Genomic DNA, 23,875 nt, shown 5'->3' with positions numbered 1-23,875 from the left:
GAGACAGAAAAGGCACTGGCTGTGGCCATCTGTGGATAGCAGTTTAGAGGTACAGTTGGTGTACTTCTTGAAGGTAGCCTTAAGAGGTTTTCACAGCCAAGCAAGGGAGAGGCCTGCAGGAGAGAAACACTCCCAACAGGGAGAGACAGGGGAGTGGGGCGCAGGGAGAAATAAAATGCAAAACTAAAGATAACACTGGGATTGGAAAGGAGAGAAAGAATAAATGGACAACTTAACTGAAAGATTTGTTTGGTTTGAAGGAAGCTTGGAGTATTCTGCAAGAGGTCCCTCTGTCCGCGGACGAAGAAAGACTGAGGAGGGAGAGCTGGACGCAACCACATAAAGGAGGGGGGTGGGGCTCCCACCAGAATTCTATCAGCTTGGAATGTTCCAAATAGAGGTCTCTGTGCAGGCACAAGCCCATAGGTGCAAGGCACAGAAGACGATGACAAAGAAATCAGTTTTCTTAGGCCTGCCTACTTTCAAATTTATAATGAATTTTCAAGATACCTGAGAAATGTTAAAAAATAAATAAAATACAACTGTTAGTGTACTCCAAGCGATACAGCGCTTTCAAACCAGTCTTGTTCTACTTGAAGACAAACTCATTTAATACCCAACTTAAGACTTCACATCTTCCTTCATAGAGTGATATGTAAATTTGAAGCCACCTTGTTGCTAGCTTAATGCATACTGAAACAAGTGGCTGGCCGTTTGTTTAAAATAGCTGCTCCTTACACTTAATTTGAGTTGGAATGAAGATTGTAAGTCAAGCTCCTAAATATCCTTTGAGAGTTCAGTTGTACCACACTTCCATGATGCATCTTCCTGAAAACATGAGCACACCTACAAATGTACACCTGAACAATCTGCCAGAAGCAGTTAAACAAGCCGTCTTAATTAACAGGTTTAAGTATGAAATGTCATTAACTCTTCTTGATCAAAGCAGAACAGTCAGGAAGGAAAGTAAGTGTCAGATTGCACTGGGCATTCATTAAGTGTGTTAAGTGATTTTACTAATGGGTAAGCTTTGATGTAGCTCAAACTATTTAACATTCTTTGGGCCTAACCCACAGCTTGAGAGCCAACTATATTTGCTTGGCTTCACCATTTGAAACAAGAAGGTTAGCTCCATGGAGGTGAGCACAGCATATTCAAAATTTAAGGACTCCAGCTTTACAAAGCAAGTGTGCTTGTACAGACATACTAAAGTGGTAGGAGATGGTTTCTCATTTTCATAAAAACCCACACTGCCTCACTCCTATGGAGAAAAGTCACCATTTTCTTGTGGTTGGCGAGATATGAAGCCCCAAGGACACACAACCCTGTGAACAAAGGAGGAGACAGCTTTGCTACTAAAGACAAGGTACTACTAGCCCCTTTACATTTATTAACTACAATATCAAGTCACATTGGCAGCAGAAAGTAGGGCTGGCAGGCCAGTGTGCATTCCCAGGTACAATGATTGTGTTCTTGCATTCAGCAAGCTCCAGCAGCCACTGATTGAGTTTAAAAACCAGAATTCCTTCATCCAAAAAAGAAAAGAGACACGGTAGAAAAGACTGGTACAAAATCAGGAAGGGGCATCTGTGTATCTGGGTTTAGGTGAAGATACTAGAGAGAGGAGGGGAAACACATACTTCAGGTGTGTGTTCAGGTTTCAGAAGTGGTACTGCCACTCACACCAAGGCAGAACAAGGCCAGGTCTTGCCTGACTGAAGATATGGAAAAGAGCAAATAGGTACACAACCGCCCTGCAATCCGGGGTGGTGGTGGTACTGCTTTATAAAGCTTAAGACACTCTCCTGTGACAGGTGATACAAATCAAGTGTACTACCAATTATAAAAACTGGGTTCAGCCTCTACAATAATAACAGACACCTCCTATTACAGGACAAGTAAAAAAACCCTCTGCATTTCCAAGGAAGTTAGGGTGCTCCAGGTGACACTGTAAGCGGTTCTAATTACACCTATTGCTCTGGCCCTCTGCAAGCTTCTTGCTGGTACAGAGCCGCCGATCCAGGCTGCTCTTCTCTCGCTATGGACATATGAGCAAGTCTTCATGTGTACACAGGCTACTTCCAAACAGTCCTCTAGGCTCAGCAGCAAGAACAGAACAGCAGTCCCATTGCCACCATCGAGACAAAGTGAAGGCAAGAGGTGGTCCAAGTTGGGAGAGATTGTGCCAGTCAATTAAGTCCAGTGATCACGGAGAGAGGAGTGGCGTTCGCCTCCTTCTGCCCAGCCAGCTGAGCTCCTGTTCAACGCCTTACCCGCTACTCGTTGTCTGTGGATCAGCATCTTCAAATCAGTTCAGTAACACCCATCTTTCCAAGAGTCATCAGCAGAAACATTGGCCTTTGGGAATCTGCTGGAAAACACAGATTTGGTCCTTTAGACAAATAGCCACATGACACTACTCAAGTGCGAGCCAAAAGGCATAGTTGGATCTGTGGCTGGACCACACTACTTCAGACTGCCACAGAAGGCTGCTTATTGGCTCACATAAAAGGCAGTGACTGACAACAGGTTTCCCAACATATAGGCATGAGCACAATACAACTGGGGGCATTTTTCTCCCTATACACCCACCGGAGACATCAGGTATCAATTATATGTGCAGTTTGGTTATTCAAGTGAAACAACTCAGAATCCCTCTGTGAAATCCAAGGTGATCTGGTCAGAGTGAAGTATCATGGAAGGAGAGCTGGTCTTGCTTAGCCCCCTTTGCTAAGCAGGGGCTGCCCTGGTTTGCATTTGAATGGGAGACTACATGTGTGAGCACTGTACGATATTCCGCTTAGGGGATGAAGCCGCTCTGGGAAGAGCACCTGCCTGCTTGCATGCAGAAGGTTCTAAGTTCCTTCCCTGGGAGCATCTCAAGATAGGACTGCCTGCAAACTTGGAGAAGCCACTGCCAGTCTGTGTGGACAATACTGAGCTAGATGGACCAATGGTTTGACTCGGTAGAGGGCAGCTTCCTATGTCAAAGAGCTGCACGTTTGAGTCAAAGAGCCCTACTATTAGCTGAGATGCAAGATTCCCATTGACATCTGCATTGCTTTTGAGCCAGCCATACAGAAGTCCTATTTACACAACTTAAATTCAAATACCATGTAGTTCCACCCAGGGTGAGCAATCTTCATTTCCTGGAACCGTCCAGTGTTAAAAGCAGATATGTACAGATCTATTTGTTCAGCATCAGCAAGTCAGCTTCTAGTGCTATGCTTTTGCCTCCCCAAATGCGAAACATGAGGGAAGCATAGCAGCAGCAAGAGGTGGCAGAGAGAGTCAAGGGTAGAAGGCTCTGGAGAATCTCACCCTCTAATGCGAGCCCCTCCCCATTCTGCCTCTAAGACTTCTCGACTTCCACGAAGGCTAGAAACTCAACACTGTTCCTAAACGTATCTCCTTGCAAGAAAGTTCCACTGATTTCAGTGGATCTTCTACTCTTAAGTCAAGGGCAGCATTCTTGAAGATGAGAACTCCAGTGGACATGCTGGAAGTAAAAGCTGCAATTGTACTCAAGCAAACAATATACTGCACAGAGTATTGCTCAGTTCCCAAGGGTAGACTGGACGCCAAGAGCACCATCACTTCGCCAAGCACTTCAAGCTTTTTGCTCTTACCTTTTGGCTGGCTGGATCAGTTTGCTCTTTGGGGAAGATGTTCCCCCAACTGATGCTCGGCCTTTAGCCAAGGAATTTTTTGCTCCGGTGGCCACGCTGTTGCTTCTGGCCAGAGAACTGCTGCTACTTGCAGAACCTGCACTGAGTGTGGAAGACGGCAGCTTTCGGACTCTGCCAGCAGGACTGGCATAACCGGTGGCTCGGACTGGCTGCCGTGATGTTAGGAGAGAGTTTGCACAGGAGCCTGCTTTCATCGGCTGTCGGACTGTTAAGGGGGACTGCCCAGCACCAGAGGAATAGCGGAGCTTACTTGGAGCCAGACCTAGAGGTGGAGTGGAAAGAAAGCACACTAGGGTTGGGTTCACAAATTGCATGAGATCTCCTTGTCACGGGCTGTGTCTATCTGAACCCAGCCAAGGCAGAAACCCAAATTTCACATGGGCATCAAACCGAGATGCGTAACCAAGATATGTAGTTGGATTGCCAAACCAAATGCTGCTTGCCCTGAAGAGAGCAGTACGGTCTGAGCCCACAGGCTCCGTGGTCTGCTTCAGGAGAGCCAGCCCCCTTTGCAGTCGGGACCAATGAATGACAAGCATAAGATGTAATGGAGGCTTGCCAGAGGGCAGAGCAAGGCAAGCTGGGATAGCAGCCAGGGCCTCACTGAGAGGTGCAGCCAGGGAGTCCCTCTGGCTCAACTCGGCGACTTCTAACAAACCAAGATGTGTGTTTGTCTAGTGCCAACTTCAGGTTCCCTATATATCTCAGGCTGGGGGGGACCACAGGTTCCCCGCTGTGCATGAACTCGCACGAGGGTTTTAACCAGAACAGCAATGGACCTGGCACGAGAACATTCACAGAAGGAGAAACCAACTTACTAGACGCGGGCTGCTGGATTCTGGAGAGCCTGTTACTCGGAACCTGCAGATCTGACTCCAAGCTCCGGCTGTTCCTTACAGACTCCAAGGAGCGCAGACCTGTTCTGGCTAAGTTAGGCATGCTGTGCCGTAGCTCTTCTGTGGAGGAAATGCAGCGACGGTGAGGACTCCAAACTGCTTCCATGTATTCACTCCACCCACACCCCATGTCTGCTAGAGACACACATTTCAGAACAGGTTCGGCAACAGCACCACATACCTTCATTCCCAGAGTATTTCAGCCTGTCTTGCATGGAACTTTGCATTGTTCTCCGTGGGGGCCGGATCCGGGGGCCGGCTGCCCTGCCATAGTCTGTGTTGGAGGATGGGGACTGGCACCGCGGAGAACTGAGAGGGGATGGTGAATATCTGTGGCTGCTGTGATAGGAAAGGGAGCAGTCATCATCCTCATCCTCCAAACTGTATGTGTCAAAGTCCTGGTCGCTGTAGGTGCCTCGGCGCAAGGAATGCAACGAGGCACTTGAACTGCGGCGGGAAACTGAGGCTGAGCTGGAGGCACAGTCCTGACGAAGACCTAAATATGAACAACGGCAGGACACACTGTTATTTCTCTAGCATGCTGCCCAAAGTTCCTGCTCGACTCACTTGAGCTGGGATTCCAGGATGAGTGGTCTGCAAATGAGCTTCCAAAACAGTTACAGAATAAACCCTATTTCTGCCTATTATTATTATTACTACATTTATATCCTGCTCTTCCTCCAAGGAGCCCAGAGCGGTGTACTACATACTTTAGTTTCTCTTTCACAACAACCCTGTGAAGTAGGTTAGGCTGAGAGAGAAGTGACTGGCCCAGAGTCACCCAGCTAGTTTCATGGCTGAATGGGGATTTGAACTCTGGTCTCCCTGGTCCTAGTCCAGCACTCTAACCACTACACCACGCTGGCTCTCTCCTATCCTAATCAAGGTGGAGAAAAACAGCACAATTACCATTCTGTACAGTCGTTCACCCTTTGATATTTGCAGTAGGTGTACTGCAATCCAGCAGTGCTCATTATTTTTTGGATCTAACTCAAGAACCTAGTCCTGCATGGGCCAATGCTACAATATGGCACTGGGTGATGGAGTTTCCATTTGAATGGGATTGGTTGAATTTTGATTTGGAGGGAGGGATACTGAGAAGCCTGTTAAAAGCTCTTTACAAGCCCCACCCTTATTGTTCTTCCACTTGATAATCTTGCCAACAAAGAGTTGCCCAACCCAAGGAAACATCTGCTGGTTTTCTTTTGCTCCTGTTCTCCTGTAATATCTGATCAGAGGATAAATTAAGCTCCTTTGGTACTGCTTTAAATGCCCAGCAAGCAGGAGCTTCTTCAGTTGAGACTTAAGTCAAGAGTCCAAATGAGGCTCTTAATGTTTAATGAAAGAGGTGGAGGACTCATTTCACACTACAATTTATGACACATCATTTCACGCCTCTAATCCCAAATAATTTTAGAGTTTCAAAAACCAGACTCAGTCTAGCCTCCATAATGATGTGGGAAATTTTTTACACTAGGCCATGGCACCCTTATTAAACATCTATTTTAGGGCATGAAGAAATTACTGGAGATCATCAGTCAACTCTGGAACCTATTTCTAGAGGTCACCAAGCTTTTTAAAACCAAAGGACCTCCATTAGAAAGCAACAACTGGCAATGTGTTTCTCTGTATAAGAGCCTTGAGGCTTTAGCATTTCACATCCAGAATCCTGACTGTCTCCCACATTTGGAGAAATAGACAAACATTCCAAATGCACATTCTGTACCCATTGTTGCAGCTGGTCAAGTCAATTCTTGGTTTGCATAAACACAGTGGAATCTTGCTGCAGTTCTTTCACAACCAAGCAACTTTATGCCAGACTACAACTCCCACCATCCTGGCCACAGTGGCCAATAGTCAGGGATGATGGGAGTTGTAGTCCAACATCTGCAGGAAGGCCAAAGTTGCACCACCCTGATTTATGCCAAGTGCCCCATGAAGTTATTCCAACCTGTTTGATGCAACTGATATGAGGTGAGAGGTCTTTAGGCAGAACCAATATCATTTATTCAACAGAGCAGTGTTCCCTCTAATTTTTTTCATTTGTGCACAGAATGAGTTTTGTTCTGGGTGGCAGTATCAAGGCAGGGTGTGTGCACATGTATTCAGAATGGGGCCTTCCTGATACAACTTGAGTGGGATCGAAAATAAACTGAGTGGACATCAAAAAAACTTGTGCGTGCACACATGCCTTAGAGGGAACACTGCAACAGAGCCATCTTGCTGCCCAGTCTAAATGATCACTTGTGCTGTTGTGTTACAAGATAAAATAGAATTCATGGCAAACACATTTATTTTGGCCTAACTGGTTAGAACTCTCCTTGCAGAAGATGCAGTCCTAACTGCCCTGTGCCATTTTTGGAAGGGCGGTATATAAATCAAATCAATAAAATAATGCAGAGTGGAAAGGAACAGCTTCCACATACTTTCCTCCTGCAGGCGGGCCATGACCTGCACGTCAGTCAAATCCTGCAGTTTATATCCCATTGAGATGGAGTCATCTGAGGTACTGAGTTCACTGTCAACAGAAGACTGAGAGCTCAGTGCCGAATGCATGCTCAAATAACCTTTAGGAAATGGGGAGAGAGAGAGAGAGAGAGAGAAAGTCAAAATGGGTTCCAGAAAATATTCTAACCTCCCACATACATGCAGGTTCATAGTAGGCCTGCCTTGTTTCAGTCGAATAATGAGGGCAGTGAAGCTTCACTATAAAAGCAACCAAGTTCACCATTAGGGCTAATTATCAGCGATTTAATGAGAGTGCTCTCTCCTGTACCCAGATTACAGATTTTTACAGCAATATTTCTTCTCACAGGGTAAAAGAGCCTGTTGGGAACAACCTTCAGCTCAACACACACTGCCAGAAGACCTTACTGGGAGAGCACAGTGAATGGACATTTTAGAGGCACGGCTCCTAGTAAGCCCAGCAATTTTTGGTAGCTGTAACATCAGCGCAGCAAGCAAAATTTTGAAGGGATGGGAGCTGGGAAGAAGGGCGACAGACCATGACATAGTGAAACTCATTCAACTGCTGTCACTCCCCAAGTACAAAGAACTTGCATCTGCAGATGATGTATTTTAAACACACAAAACACGATTAGGAAAGTTACTGTGAGCAGAGCTCACAAAACTACCCTACACCAAGTGTCTTCAGAGTTTGATGTGTTTCTGTAGGATATTTGTTTACAGTCATGACTTTTATGTTACTGAAAACATCTCTTGTTTTGACTTAAGAAAGGCATGCATGCCGATATTCATGTTTTGAAGCATCCTGGGTTGCAATGGTTAAAATCTTCTTCCTCCAGAAGCGGAATTAAGATTAAGACTGCATGAATTTGGATTTAGGCCCAAGTCTCTTGACAAGACACTGGACACTTCACAGATAACTGGCAGTATGAAAGAAGTTCAGAACCAATAACTGATTTCCCTTCAGCTCACTAAAATCTACTGCAAACAAGTTACTAGTCCATTTTGTGTTGGTTGAATGTGGCCTGAAGGGGAAAAGACCCCTTCTTACGGGTGGTGTTTCCCCACCAGGTTGCCTGAGAGAGATTCTTACTTGTCACAGACAAGTTGGTGGTTATTTATCAAAACCTGGAATGCTTTCAAGGAAGTGGGGGAACTTAGTCACTGCCCAGGAACCCAAGCTAATTATATGAGAGGATTCGTTTGTGTGTTGGCAGGATGTTCATTCAACTCTGATCAAAGCAGCCTTAATTCCTCCAGATTCCTAGCAGACAGCTGCTGCCATGCTGGTTCTACAGAAGGGAATTAAGATTAGGAAATACAGACATGGAACAGAACTAATGTGTTGCCTGCTTTGCACCCCAAACTTGTGCTATACTTACCAGGAAAACCACTCAATTCTAGACAAAGTCCAGATAAAACTTCCTTTCTCAAGATACCTTGATCAGCTGGTGGTGCATATGTTTGCACATGCTAATCTCTCTCTCCCTGGCTGCCATCCATACTATTAAACTAGAATCTGAAAACATGGGGGGGAGGTGGATTCTGCCTCTCTCCTATTAGCTGCCCTCACTATCCCTAAAGTGGGAAGGGGGAGAGCTTCCTGTTCAGCAAGGGATTAGCTTGCAAAGGATTCTGATCAAAATTAGACCAAGCTGTGCAGGGGAAGCAAAATGTTGAAGCTCTGAACCACAGGACTGGCAGGCAAGAGAAAAATCCAATTATCAGCAGCAGAGCAGTTTATCAGGAGCTAACTCACTTCCTGTACACTGACTATCTGCTGCTTGCCTCACCAAATTAAGGAGACACTAGCAGCTACAAAATATTGTTTTAGGGGTTTTGTTTAAAAGTGTGTCCCCTGCTCCACCACCACCCTAATAAGCAAACTAAGGATTCTCAAGCAGCCAGTCTCCAGGAAGGGGCAGTTTGTTAGTGTGCCCTCAGATTATTCGATTTATATACTGCTTTTTGAGCAAACTAGCTTTCAAGTCATCTTACAAACAGCATGTTGTTTTTAAACTTGTGTTGTATGCTGCTTTTTTCCTGGAGAGAAACACATTTTAAATATAGTGAAAACTAGACATTTTTCTGTCTCTTCAGTGCTGCAGTTGACCAGGAGGGAAAGGGCAACTGTCTCCAAATACCAAAAAGGAAAAGAAAGACTTATGGCCCGGGCCCCTTTAACAGGATGAGATCTAGTGGCATCAATAGACTGATACCTCCTTAGAGGGCTGATAGGTTTCCCCTAATGTCTGTTTTCTTTCCAGCCCAGACATGCCTGGAAAATTGTGGGAACTGTTCCGACAGCCTCTCACTTGGCTCAGGGTTGTGAAAATCAAACACGGAAGAATTCATTAGCTTTCAAGTACTGTACTGAAATTAAATGTAAGTTCTTAAACCTAAAATTAACCACACAGAAAGTCAGCAATATCTAACAAGCGTGCATTCCAAGGTCTATGTTAAGAGGCTTTATCCCAAGGCAAATGTTAAGAAAGTGGCCTGGATAAAGTGCCAGCACAAGTGCATATGGGTCACACTGCTCTTGTGGGAGGGAGTAACCTTCAGACAGGCAAAAGTGTTCTCAGCATCTAAACACACACCTTTATTTATTTACATATATGGTCCTGGGATTGCACATGCCAAGCTGATCCTCAAATACCACAAAAGAGCTTTTACACATGCAAAGTTCACACAAACACAAAGCAAGAGGTGACAACGAAGAAGAGGAAAGTCCTCCTCAACAGGAGGCTTTATCCCAAGAACGAATCAAATGCTCAGGTGTGCTGGAGGTGAACTTGTAATGTGAAGCTCTTAGAATTCCCCAGATTAGCCAAACAAGCAAGCAAAGGGAAACTGAAGAAAGTACTGCTGAAGCAGTTGACGAAGGGAAGGAAAAGAAACCAGTCATATTACTGGTATCCCTGTTTGGGGAGGGTTTAGTGTGCCCAGTCTCCCCTCCCCCTGCCTCTTACACACCTCCCACCTCTAGTTCTCTAAAAGCATCCCCAATGCCATGCCATACCTGAGCTGCCACAAGTTAGTAGTGGTTTATTAGTTGATTTGTAGTGCCCAGGAGAGTTTAGTGCATTGCTACAGGACCCTGTGTCTGTATTCAAGTTATGCACACTTGGAGACGCCAGTGGACTGCAATACAGGGATTTCCACCTACTGGCTAGAGGGAGATACAAGAAAGCCATGACATGTTACCAAGTTAAACACAGGAATTGAAGGGAGGGAGACACACAGCAAGTTAAACATTATCTGCACGCATCACATGCTAGACACACTCACCCCCTGACCCATGATACAAACCAGTCATTTGATTTCCAGCTATGGCCGACAGTGTAAGAGGTCTGGAATTAGAACAAAGGAAGACAGCTCTCAGTTCTCTGCTGGAACTTCCCTTCCTGACTTAATACAGCAGGCCTGCAAGCTCACCTTGCAACATCCACCTTGAGCACACTCAAGAGAGCTTCACACAGGGCTTGGAAGTGTTGACTGGCCTTGGTCAGGGAAGCCCAAATTTGTGGCTGCCAGGTTCCAGCTCAATCCCAGGCAGGTCTACTTGGAAGTAAGGCCCTGTGTTCAATGGGACATGCTCCCAAGTACTTGTACATAGGATTGCAGCCTTAAGCACAGGCCTATTAATGCTTACCTATGAGTAAATACCATGGAGCTTAGTGGGTCATAAGCATATGCCCAGGATTGCACTGCTGGTCCCAAGCTGTGTGCCCAAGCTAGGTCAGGGTCAATCTCTACTCCCTTTGCCCAACTGAGCTGCAGAGGGCCTCAAAAGCCCAGCACAACTTCAGGGATTGTCCTCACCTCTTCCTCCAGCTCCAAACTTGAAGCTAGAGTTTGTTCAAGCTGCTCAGAATAACACTGCAGCCCCATTGTCCAAAAGGCCAGCTCTATCTTTCTCCTTCAGACTTGGAGGAAAAGGCTAGGACTTGTTTTGGAGGAGGGTGGCAGAAGCACTCATGGGTGTTCTGACCACACAATGCCAAAAGGGCAAGCTTCAACCCTCAGACTGGAGCCAGAGGAGGTGAGATGAGGATTTTCTCTGTAGTGTCACTGCATCCTCCAGAACTCAGCACAACCGTAGGGAACAAACCCAAGCCATCAAGGGAAGGTGGCTCTCTTCTCATCACCCTAGTCATAGGGTGAAGGAACACTTACCAAGACAAAGGTGGCAAGATGAATTGTGCGCACTGGCTTCAAATATTACACTGAAATGCTGAAACAGAAGCTGCATTTCCTCTTTCATACTTCTCGGGAAATGTACACAAGATGTGACGATGTGATGGAAATTAGCTGCATTTTCAAGGTATGATCAACTCTTTTGATCAGACTACATATAGGAGGTCTGTATATCTTAACTGGGAACAGCCCATATTTGTGGAAATGTATACAGGACAGTGACAGACAATTGCCCACCCCATCCTGTTCGTTAAGCAATGCTAATTCAACTTGGGCATATATCCGAGAGGCATTATTTCCTTTCTGGGAGAAGATGAATGGTGGATTCATCTTACCAAAGGTAAAATCATGTATTAGCGTAAAGGGCAGTAATTTCTCTTTGCAAGTCCTATTAATAAACTCCCAATCTCCCACTTGGTCTGTGTGTCAGTCTTCACCCTTAATCACTTAGAATCCTGTTTGCCAAACCAAAAGCGTTTTCTACCCTGCAAGAAAATCAAGCAGGAGAGTTTTTCCTTTGTATGTCAGAAGAAGGAGAGGACTTCATCATAGCTTGAAGAGCCCAGGCTGATGGTGTGCACACCACCAACCTGAGCCTGCAGCTTGTGCCTTCTCAGAGGCGTGTATTATAGCCTCTTTAAGATAGGACTATTTTTCTCTGAAGCCAAGAACAATGAGGGTTTCTTGGCCAGGTAAAACATTATTGAACCAGGTTGTAAGAAACTTGTATTAACCTTTTGAATCTTTTCTGCTTTTAAAATATGAGATGAACTATTGATTTCCTTAAATAAATTACATTTCAATTATAAATCTGTCCCTGGGGTTCATTTACATTCACTCCATCACTAGACTGACACCAACAGACTGAAACACTCTCTAACCGTAGGAGGCTCATTTCTAAGAATTCCAAAGCCATAACTGTATCTCCCTGGGGAGGAAATATACGACTCCCCACTTCTCAAGTTTTCCTGAAAGTGAAGGAATGAATCATGAATGTCCCACTTTGTAACTTCTGAATACAGTGAAAGCCAGCCTCAGCTTAGTGCCATTAACCTCAGTTTAGTGCCAATAAAATGGCCCACCTACCAAGAGCAATGAAAAATGCTTTGCTCCCCACTCAGAGTAGTACACAATCAACTATTGTAATGTACAAGCGCTATGACAATAGAATGTCCAACAGACAAGAATGTTCAGTATGAGTCAGCTATTCTAGCATGCACTGGGGACAGGTACAGATGTAAAACTGAGGTTGTACCCCCTTGCTCCCACAAAGAACATCATGACAAGCGAATGACAAGCCTAGTCCCTGCCATCTGCCAAGAAGGAGAAGCTGCATGGAGCTTGCTTCTCTCTTTCTGCTAGAAAGGAGTACTCTGCTTCAACTGTCAGTTGACCGATTGCAGAAGAAAAGGATAGCACCCTCATTTTTAATTGTGATTTTAAAGTTTTATGTGGACCATCTGGGAACTCTTGTGAAAGGCTGAATGAATGAAAGAAACACACTTAAAAGCACTAAGGCATTTATAATTTTAGATTTCACAACTATGCCAAACAATAATTATAAATATATTTGGTGCCAGAGATTGATCTGTAGCTGCAGCAGCCTGAGGTATCCGAAAATGTCTTGAGATTTTGCCAGTTGAAAACTGAGTCAAAAAACAGAGCCATAAACAATGCAGTAAATAAAAGGCTACTTATTTCTCCAGACTGCATATCTAGATACAGGTATAGCAGACCCATGAAGGGACCTTCTGTGGATTTTTGTGGGGAGGGGGAAAGCTTTGACCTTCGCCTCCCAACACTCCCTTAAGGCACTTCCATGTAAAGTTCATTAAGTAGTTTTGGAAGAAGTGCTCCAAGTAACAGAACTATAAAAACCCAGTGTGAACACTCCTTTGCTTGGCCCATTAAAATCAAGTACAAATTTCATCATTATTAGCTCTAGCTGAGATCTAAGACAGGCAACATCAAGAGTTCAAAGGGGAGTAGTGTTAGCACAGAGAACAATGAAGCTTTATTCTGAACCAAGTTGTCCTCAAAATCCCAGAAACTGCACCCTATACACAAGCATTTACATTAATTGAAACCCCACAGAATGCCTTCTAAAGTGACCAATTCAGCCATAAAATTGAATGCAGTGGAAGCATAAATATAAACATATTCATGCTCTTTTTCTTTCTAAGATCCAATGCTAAAATACAGAATATTTTGACAACACAAGGCAAATACTATGCCTAGGTGACCAAATATTTCAACAGTCATGTAGGAATGCACCCTGCACACAATATTAAAAGCCATTTTGAAAATAGCAAGATTAACATCTAGCCACCAAGCAGTATTTCACCCTGCATTTCTGCCTCCCTGAGCGTATGACATGATAACAAATGACAAAACTGTGCTTTGGAGGAATGAGCATCTCTCCACTCGAGCCAGGCCTGTATTCAGGCTGACTGCACTCCCTGTGCCTTGGTGCAAGAAGAACTGTGGGAAACAGAAGTGTGTAAGCCCAGTCAGGGGAGATGCTTCAAGGGGGTTCCCCGTTTTCCTTTCCCCATTTTTCTGAGACCTAAAATGGAAAATTCGGGTGGGGGGGGGGGACGACACAAAAACACCTTGCAGAATTCTGGCTTGCTTCCAGAGCAGCACTCAGGCTGTCAGTACAAGCGGAAGCCATTTCCCCCCACCCCCTTCTCATAACTGCAGCCTCAAGAGACACCGGAAAAGCTGTTGCCAAGGGTTGAGGGACTCAGCAACAATGTGAGATGTGGTACTGGTGGCTGCAGGGGGAGAGAAGAATTCAAAGAAAACATACTGAGAGAGGAAGGAGTTTTGTGCTGGTAGAGTGCTAGTCCCTGCCAACTAAGTTAAAAGATTTTTTAAAGCAGCGGCTTATTTATATTTAGGAGGAAGAGAGAAATAACAAACCCCTGCTAACCTCACAAAGAGGCACCTTTTAATGTAGTGATTCTCTTTATTTAGCAGGGGGAGAGTAACTGGCCTTCTCCACCCCCAGCACCGGACCTCCAGTGACTCCTTGCTGGTGTCTATCTTATGTTTCTTTTTAGATTGTGAGCCCTTCGAGGGTCCAACTTATTTATTTATTATTTCTCTGTGTAAACCACCCTGAGCCATTTTTGGAAGGGCGGTATAGAAATTGAATAAATAGATAATAAATAAATAACTATCCCTATTCAACTCTGCATCAGTAGGGGAGAGTGTGTGTGTGTGTGTGTGTTTGTGTGTTCCTTGTCCCAAAAGGGCTCACATTTTCTCAATTTTTGCTATGTAAACTGCTTTGAGAACTCAGGCACTTCATTAACAAGCTGTATATTCATTTTTTTTTTTAAACCCAATAGTCTTGATACCATTTATTTTCTTTCAGAATGATGAAATATTTTTAAAGCAGTATTTTAAAATAGTGACAGTCAAATTCACACTCTCATAACCTAAAGTTAATAATTACAGCACTGATAAGCAGGCAAGAGTCTTAGAACCAGACACTGGAGAAGTATTTTTATATCGCAGAATAGAGACCACTGTCAGGTATATGATGTAGGAGTGCAGTTTGGGAGCTTGTCAAGCCTATTGCTCCTGTAATTAAGGTGGCAGAGCCAGCAAAGTCTCCAATGCCTCTTGCTTCTCACTTGCCTTCGATATCTATCTTCTGCATCAAGTGAAGAACTAGTGTGCACCATCTAGACAATTTAGTCATGACTAAGCACCACTGGAATCAATGAGGCATGTTAAGTTAGACTAACTTAGCTCCCATTAATTTCAAAGGGACTTAGTCTGGATGCTGTCTGGTGAGTATCTGAAAAGCCATCAATTGATGTTGCAATTTTCTTTTACTAACATACACTCGTTACTCTTGAATAATACCCATCTTTGAGAGGATAATTACTACAATTTTTTGCCTACTTAAGAAGAAAGGGCAAGACAACAACTTTTAAATGTTTTCTTTAAGATTTGAAGAGAATGTTTCATAGAGAGATTCACATTTCAGAGGAAGCTACTGAAGATATTTGCCTATGAACAGGGTGGTCTTTTAGCATCACTGCAAGGACAGAAGTCTTTCTCCGATTAGGACACCTCTGTCCAAGGATCATGTAAGCCATCTTGCCAGCAACAAGCTTAGTAAGATTATCTCCAAAGCACCCTGCCCAGTCATTAGAGCTAACACAATCTGGCTTGAATGCCAAGCAAGAAAACTCTAAAGAGCAAAGCAAGAGATCAAGATGTCAAGACTCTTGGTTTAACACACAGACACTGCAAAACTCAAAATAGTTCTTGAGGCTGAACACAAGAGACGCTGACTCATGCAACATGCCCTTAACTTTACTAATGCTTTGGAGCACTGCCACCTGTGCCATAGATTTGGTCATTCTTCTCACAGGCTAAATGATAGAGTTCTGGCCCTCCATCTCATGTGCCCTTTGATGAGATACTGCTGCCCTTTCAATCAGCTCACGTACCTTGGTCAAGTCTACTGAGAAGGGTACGGCAGGCTGCCTCCGTCTCAGGACTGGGATGGTCCAACACCTGCCTACACCACTTCAGAGGTGATTCCTTTTCATCTGTAGATGACTTTCTTGGAGAGACATACAGCCTTAAGCAGAAGATGGAAAGTTTAAGATACCAATTCAGCAAATGAATATACAAACTATACCAGCTCACACAGTCTTACACAACAGGACAGATGCTTAACTACACACACACACACCACATATAGAAAACTACACTTTTTACATTGCAAGAAGAGGGCAATACTGTTTACTATGTCAGTTAAATCAAGTGTCTCACACCTTTCACACGCTATTTTTTCACATAGTAGCTTCCCTCCCCAGTTCGAGGGAAGCTACATTCAGGGTTTCCTCCCTCAAGCTGCTTGTGGTTAGAACATACATAATTACAATAATGGATATGCACTTCAGCAAGACAGAAATTCAAGGAGAATGTCCAAAAAGTTTTTTAAAAATAGTTCCAAATCAGGACTACTATAAAATTACTCATCAATAAGTCACAAGTATAGAGGAAAAATGAATCTACAATCAATAAGGAGGATGTGAAACATTAGTTACAGGAATTTGCAAATTTCAGTACGAGTTCTCTGAAAGTACCTTTTTAGTCAAAAAGATCATTTAGCAGAAGGGGAGGCAGGTTTGTTTGTTTGTTTGTTTTTAACTGAGGAAGTGTACAGTTTTGTTTCAGATAGGAAATAATTTCAGTATTACAATATTCTACAAGGTCATATTTTAAAGATGAGTGTTAATCAACATATATCCAAATACTATTTGTTTTTATATTCCAATCAATTGATATTCAACTTATCCTGTCAAATATTTACAGCCCATAAGAAAGCAGCTGTACCTCAATGTTCTAAGTCAGCTCAATGTTCTGGCTTCAAGTTCTGTTTTAATGCCAAAATGATCTCAGGCTTTCATTATTATTATTATTTATTATTTATGCAATTTCTATACCGCCCTTCCAAAATTGGCTCAGAGCGGTTTACACAGAGAAATAATAAATAAATAAGATGGATCCCTGTCCCCAAAGGGCTCACAATCTAAAAAGAAAGATAAGATAGACACCAGCAACAGTCACTGGAAGTACTGTGCTGGGGGTGGATAGGGCCAGTTACTCTCCCCCTGCTAAATAAAGAGAATCACCACGTTAAAAGGTGCCTCTTTGCCAAGTTAGCAAGGGATTTTAATAAAATCTTTTTTTTAAAAGGAACTACCAACACATGCTTCTTCTTGATAGCAAAACACATAATGAACATTAACAATAAAAGCATCCTAGCACTTATGTTCAAAATAAACATTTATTGTAGCAGGCGATGAGACATCCCTTCAACAGAGAATTAGCAGAACCCAAGACTATTTGAAAAACAAAATCCTGTCACAGATAACTATAACGCTGGTACCTGACCAATAACTACAAGCTACACCATGAACCACTTTCGCAAAAGTTTGTCACAGAGCTTTATATACACAAAGTTACCAGTTTCCACAAAATTCAAGGGTGTTTTTTTTAAAAAACAAGACTTATTTCACTATTCTAATTATAAAAGCACCTCTTAGCAGTAAGCATATTCCAAACAGGAAAAATAAAGCTACACACAATCAGGCACCCTCCCACCTCTCCACTGAAGACCTAGCTAGACCCCCATGATTTGTTCACACAAAAACATTAAAAATGCAAATCATGAGGAGCAGTGGCTTAAATATATTTCACAAATTATGTTGTATGTGTAAAATAAGTATAAAGAACACACCTGGCAATAAAAGGCCTGGTAGTACATCACCATCTTTGGCACTACCTACTTAAAAGTGCCAAGCAGTCTGCTCTCCTCCTTTAATACAAGTCATTCCAAGCTACAATACAGAACCTCCAGATACCTACCAGCTGTCCTCTTCATCGCTGCCATTCTCAAGCTCTAAGACTTCCACTTCATCCAGAGTTGTCTCGTTGAAGAGATCTTCTACATCAGTACTCCCTTCACTCATCCTCAGTGCCGGCTCAACACCTGTGGTTGTGAAGTCTTCTACCAGCACTGTGCTACCACAGTCCCAGTTAGAGAAGTCATTGGTATTACCATCGCTGCTCTGCATTTCTGTATTGCTTGCAAACTTTGTGTTTGGAGGCTTTTCCCCAGAAGCACTAGAACAGCTGTGTTGCACTGTGGCCTCCACATCCTTTTTCAAGAATTCACCACTCTCTTCTACTTCTGACCTCATTTTACTCAGTGCAGAGTGCAGGTCTGCCACTATCTGCAACTCCTGCTTATCCATCAGAGCGTTGATGCTATTATTCATTTCCATTCCATTGAGCCTGGTATTGCAATTATCCACTCCAGTGCCAGCTTGGCTCAGCACTTTTGCCTCCGGCACACTTCGAAGGCTTCTAGTTCTCAATTGCTGATTCTGGAGCTCAAGTCTCCTCACAAGTTCCTGCAGTTTCCGCACTTCCTCCAGCTCAGGTCCCACTTGGTCAGTCATTGGTTCTGCATCTGGCCCCATTGCGGAATTCTCTGTGGAGTCCCGGCCCAGTTCAGTTCCAAGACTGTGATCTGGCTGAATTATAGGGGCACTTCCAGGGACAACCATCTTCACAGAACCTCTGGGGAGTCTTCCTAGAAAAAAAGGCATTATAGAAGATTCATGTTAAAGATATAGGTAACATATTAAAGTAGACTATAGCAACACTTATAACAACTAAATTTATTTAGGACAATTGATGTTTACATTGACAATCCATACAGAAAAGAATTCATGAGTCTGAAGATACTTATTCGCAAGAATAGTGTACTTCAATTACACTGGATGCAGACAGAAGCTACATTAAGGAACAATCTTAAATCAGTGCTATGGGGAAAGGCAACTAATCTGTATCCAGTGCATAAGCAGCTGTCCATAATAAGTATTTACTGTATAAGTGGAATGCTCTTCGACCTACTGAGTCCACATCAAAGTGTCCACATGAAAGCGCCCACAAAGTGGTTTCAGGAAGGCAGCTTTAAGTTCTGCAAGGTCAATTTGAAAAGTATAAATCCAACACTGGTTTGCCAAACATTTCTGCATGGCAGCTCCAGTATCAAGATGGCAAACAAATAAAAGACCCCTAAAGCTATGTTTACCTAAGCCTATGCCAAACAAAAGATTCAGACACAACTACAAGTGAAACTGAGCTTTCAAGTATAACTTAAACAATTTCTATGAGCCAGTGACAAATGTGTAGCCACCCAAGCACTTAAAGACTTTTTGCTTTCCAGCTCTAGTGTATAATTAAAAATTCATGTCTCAGAGATGAAAAACCAACATATGTCTTGGAAATGATCTGAAACACAAGCATACTAGAGCAGTTATTAAACGTTATGCAATAGCTGTACATCACCACTACTTTACGTAGAAATTATATGAATTATCTTTCATTAACCAACAGCTTATATATGCACACGTGCACACAACGATTAGTTATGGAAGCCAGGAAATAGCCACCAAATTGTTAATCCGAGACCATAAAAATGCTGGAGGAAGAGTTTGTTTAAACAGCTTTTCCTCCACCAGTTCACACTGCAGTTTACCACAGCAAGCCACACAGCTATTTCCATCGGCTTTGGTAAGAAGCGATTCTAAAGTGAAACAAAACAAAAAACTAGCAGCACCTGCATTACAATGGGATACATGAAGTCAAGCAACAATTCACTATGTTTTTTCCTCCAGCAGCTGGAAAAAAATATTGAGAACCTGCCTGGTCACAAGCCAGTGAACCAATCATTTGGGCTGCAACTTACACAGTACATCATGTTTTTAGAAGACAAGGTATATATTGATTGATTAGGTGCTGTCAAGTCAGTGTCGACTCTTAGCGACCACATAGATAAGATACTCTCCAGGATGATCTGTCTTCAACTTGGCCTTTAAAGTCTCTCAGTGGTGCATTCATTGCTGTCGTCATCGAGTCCATCTACCTTGCTGCTGGTCGTCCTCTTCTTCTCTTTCCTTCAACTTTCCCCAGCATGATGGACTTCTCAAGGGAGCTAGATCTTCGCATCATGTGTCCAAAATATGATCGTTTGAGCCTGGCCATTTGTGCCTCGAGTGAAAATTCTGGATTGATTTGTTCCATGATCCATTTGTTTGTTTTTCTGGTTGTCCATGTTATCCTCAAAAGTCTTCTCTAGCACCAAAGTTCAAAAGTGTGAATGCTTTTTCTATTTTGCTTCCTCAAAGTCCAGCTTTCACATCCATAGAGTGTCATGGGGAAAACCATGGCCTGAACGATTCTAATCTTTGTAGGGGTAGATACGTCACAGCAGCTAAATATCCTTTCCAAGGCCTTCATTGCAACCCTACCAAGAGCTGGTCTGCCGCGTATTTCTTGATTGCTGGCTCCTTGACTTTTGATGGTCGACCCTAAAAGGCAGAAGCTATCCACCACTTCAACGTCTTCATTGTCAATTCTGAGGCTGGTTGCTGTGCCCGTTGTCATTTAGTCTTCTTTACATTCAGTCGTAGTCCCATTTTTTCCACTGTGCTCCTTGACATTCATTACTAGATCTTGCAGATCATCTGCATTCTCAGCTATCAGAATGGTGTCATCAGCACAGCGCAGGTTATTGATGTTTCTTCCTCCAACTCTAAAATCATGCTCATCTTCTTCCAATCCAGCTTCTCTCAGTATATGTTCAGCATATAAGTTGAATAAATGTGGAGAAAGTATACAGCCTTGTCTTACTCCTTTGCTGATCTGGAACCAGTCTAGTTTCACCATGTTCTGTCTGGACTGTGGCTTCCTGTTGTATAGGTTTCTCATGAGAACAATGAGGTGTTCTGGGATGCCCATTTTCCTAAGGATATTCCACAGCTTGACATGGTCAACACAATCAAAGGCTTTTCTGTAGTCAATAAAGCACATATTGACTTCTTTCTGGTATTCTCTGGCTCTCTCAATTACCCAGTGTGTATCAGCAATGATGTCTTGTTCCTCGGCCTTTTCTGAAACCAGCTTGGACATCCAGCATTTCCCTTTCCACATAGGGCTCTAATCTACATTGGATGATCCTGAGCATTATTTTGCTAGCATGTGAAAAGTATATATACACAGGCCTTTATCATCTGGTCTGGAGTTATGTGGTTATGTTGACAGAGGGAAGGGTGTGTATGGAACCACCTCTGTCAATTAGCTTTAAACAAAGTACATTACACATAAAAGCAGAGTGATGCCAAGCAGCAATATGTTCTAAATATTTCATTACTGCCATTCTCAATCATTACAGACTCTGTGCATCAAAAAAAGTCAAGGTGACAATTCAAGCATTTCTGGCTTCCATTATTAATGGAATTAATTGTAATTATCAATTGTAAATGGGTTTTACAAAATACCGCTATTGAATTAAGACTGTTGCTAGATCTTTACATGTTTCTCTACTCAAGTTTATGAATTTAGGGAAACAAAATGGATACTTGCATTCCTAAATCAACTTCATACAAAACCTCTGAATGCAATTCCAAGCTTCTTGTGTGAAAAGGGGAAGAGTATTTTCAACTTGAAATTCAACAATGCTATGCAAAGCTTATCAGAGTATTCCATTAAACACTTTTAAAGCAGCATAGTAAGAAGTGATATTGATGCAAATTCGGTTCAGGGGAGGGGGGAAAGAGCAGCACACTTACAGTTGAACATAAATAGCAACACACCCTTAAGAAAACAATTATTTTTAGAACAGCCTTTACAATCTCATACCCAGCCAGTCACTAAGGGACAGCCATCACAAGAGCCTTGCCTATTGCCAATGAGCTGGGAGATTATAGCAAAACTGCATCCAAACCAGTGTTCCCTCTAACAGGGATTCCAAGATGTTAACGACTACGACTCCCATAATCCAAGCAAAAGCCTGGGAATCCCTGGGAACACTGATCCAAACTAACCAGAAACAAGAAAGCCGAATCCATCCATAACAAAACCAAGAACAGATCCAAAAGGCACTATATAAAATTTACTTTTTAGTTCCCCTGACAGCTCAGATTATGTCCACTTTTGTCATTCCTTCATTCATTGTTAAGAACTGAACAAGGAAAATAATCTTGGAAAAGAGCTGTAAAGAGAGAGACATATTCTAAATATAAGACCAGTCTTCACTACCTTCTCTTGTTTTTGCACATAATGTAACTCAGAAGGGAGTCTTTAAAAAACAACACCTCACTTTCAAACCACCCTTTGCTATCAACTGCTTTTAAAAAAGTCTAGCAAAGTTTTTAAAATCTCAGTCCGAGACACCAGCTGAAGTATAACAGTCAACTTTTTCAAGCCGTTTCTAGCATACTTCAAACAGACTTTGCTACCAAATGAAACAGAAACTGGTAACGAGTTCCCCCCAAGATCAACCAAAATGCCCAACATTCATCTCCCTTTGCTCTTCAGGAAAAAAACCCTCACTGGTACGACAGCTTCCTACAGTCAAGTCTTACCAGCGCATCAGTCAGAGAAGAGTGCAGTAGCAGCAGCCACAGCCTGGTCCAGGCAGATGACCTCATGAGCCAACGGAGGAGTTGCCCAGAGCCCTGTGGATGAAAATGACACACAAGCATATGGGTGAGAGCAAGCGGCTGCCAGAAACAAGATCCAAGACAAACAGCTAATATAGGAGCAGGGCCCCTCCCCTGGGGGGAGAGAGGCAGGTGCTTTGCCCCTCCTCACAGCAGAAGGGGAAACCTCTTTCTAGGAGAAAGGTGGCAGCAGAGGAAAGTGGTCCCTTCCAATTTAAAAAAAAATTGGAATATGGGGCAGGAGGAAGAGAGGCAGATGCTCTGTCCTCTCCCCTCAGAAAAAGGGGCAGGGGTCCCTCCCAGAGGAGGAGGAGAGGGGCACAGTTTCTACCAGCCTCCCTGGGAGCAAAGGGGGTGGCCCTTCTCAACAAAAAAGATATGGGGAATTTTTTTTGGGGGGGACGACAGATGCCTCATCCCCTCCCCTCAGAAAAAGGGGGTGGAGGTTCCTCTCAGGGGGTGGGGAAGAGAGGGGCACAGTTTCTGCCAGCCTCCATGGAAACATGGGGGGGGTTGATGCCTTGCCCCCTCCCCTCACAAAAAGGGTTTCTGCCAGCCTCCATGCTGGAGGCCCAAAGCTGGGACACACACACCCCATAGGCAGCCAGTGGGCCTCACCTGCTCCACCCTGGCTGTGGGGCAGGGCAGGGAGAGGAAGGGGGGGGGACACACACCCCCAAGGCCAGCAGAAAAGAGCGAGGTCGGTGGGGGTGCGTGGGGCAAGCGGGGCCCGCGCAGCCGTTGCCTTCTTGCCGCCCCCTCCTCCTCAACCGCAGGCGCGCGCCTCATCTCGTACCTGCCACGCGCACGCGCGGTGGGGCCTCTCTTTCTTTTTTTTGGCCGCAGGCGAGCTGGCAGCGGCGCTACGGTTGGAGCCTCGTTTGCATATGAGGGGGAGGGAGGAGGCGAGCGTCCCAAGGAGAGCGAATAGCAAAAGAGGAGGAGGGAGGGGAGGTCAACTCTCTTCCGTAAGGCCACGCCCACCCCTGGCTGTGGGAGCCTCTCCTCCCGCTCCTCGCCTGCCTTCGCTCCTTTGTGCGCTTGCGCGGCGACGGCGGCGGCTGCGGTCAAACTTGAGAGCTGGAGAAATAAAGGTGTTAGGCTGCACCTGCTGGTGAGTGAGGAAGTGGGTTGGAGGGGAAGCGCTTGCGCAGGCGCGATGCATGCGACTACCGCAATTACCCGCATAGAATGAATTGAAGACGACCCGCTTTTTAAAAAATGCAGTCTATATAGCTGGATTTACCCCCAAAGGATTTCAAGGCGAAACCCACCCCCCAATTTTTAACATCAACGAACTTGGGTGTGTCTGTGGGGGGCGGATCTAGTCTTGGGTTCAGGCAAATACAGTAGACGATGCAAATAAAATGCAAATAGAGCTCGGCGCCCTTCTGGTGCAAAGAAGTGGACGGAGTCTGTGTTGCTGCTGCTGCCTCCTCGTCCATTTACAACGTGCAGTTAAACTGACCTATAGACACTGATTACATCAGAACAGCCCCGCTGGATCAGGCCCAAGGAGGCCCATCTAGTCCAGCATCCCGTTTTGCACAGTGGCCCACCAGATGCTGCTGGAAAC

At 44.1% G+C, this 23,875-nt stretch overlaps 1 protein-coding gene across 5 annotated transcripts; it reads right to left on the bottom strand.

Moving 5' to 3' along the window:
• Positions 1-1,348: 1,348 nt before the first annotated feature.
• On the bottom strand, positions 1,349-23,235 carry LOC128335653 (SLAIN motif-containing protein-like). Of its 5 annotated transcripts, none has more exons than XM_053274269.1 (10): positions 23,096-23,235; positions 22,222-22,314; positions 17,654-18,383; positions 15,724-15,857; positions 10,074-10,223; positions 7,012-7,152; positions 4,767-5,081; positions 4,508-4,645; positions 3,630-3,951; positions 1,349-2,371 (listed from the first exon to the last, which is right to left on the bottom strand). In XM_053274269.1, exons 3-10 carry the CDS (start codon positions 18,355-18,357, stop codon positions 2,314-2,316), a joined length of 1,962 nt encoding a protein of 653 aa, XP_053130244.1. In that variant the 5' UTR covers positions 18,358-18,383; positions 22,222-22,314; positions 23,096-23,235; the 3' UTR covers positions 1,349-2,313. The 5 variants fall into 5 exon arrangements, with proteins under 5 accessions (XP_053130244.1, XP_053130243.1, XP_053130246.1 ...); XM_053274268.1 differs by lacking the exon at positions 23,096-23,235 and adding an exon at positions 22,918-23,088; XM_053274271.1 differs by lacking the exon at positions 23,096-23,235 and adding an exon at positions 22,918-23,088 and having other exon boundaries at positions 1,349-2,368.
• Between the last annotated feature and the right edge of the window lie 640 nt (positions 23,236-23,875).

Source organism: Hemicordylus capensis, chromosome 11 (genome assembly GCF_027244095.1).
Source record: "Hemicordylus capensis ecotype Gifberg chromosome 11, rHemCap1.1.pri, whole genome shotgun sequence".
Classification (NCBI taxonomy): Eukaryota; Metazoa; Chordata; class Lepidosauria; order Squamata; family Cordylidae; genus Hemicordylus; species Hemicordylus capensis.
Note: the sequence above shows the minus strand (reverse complement) of the source record. Positions and strands in the feature narration are given on the sequence as shown.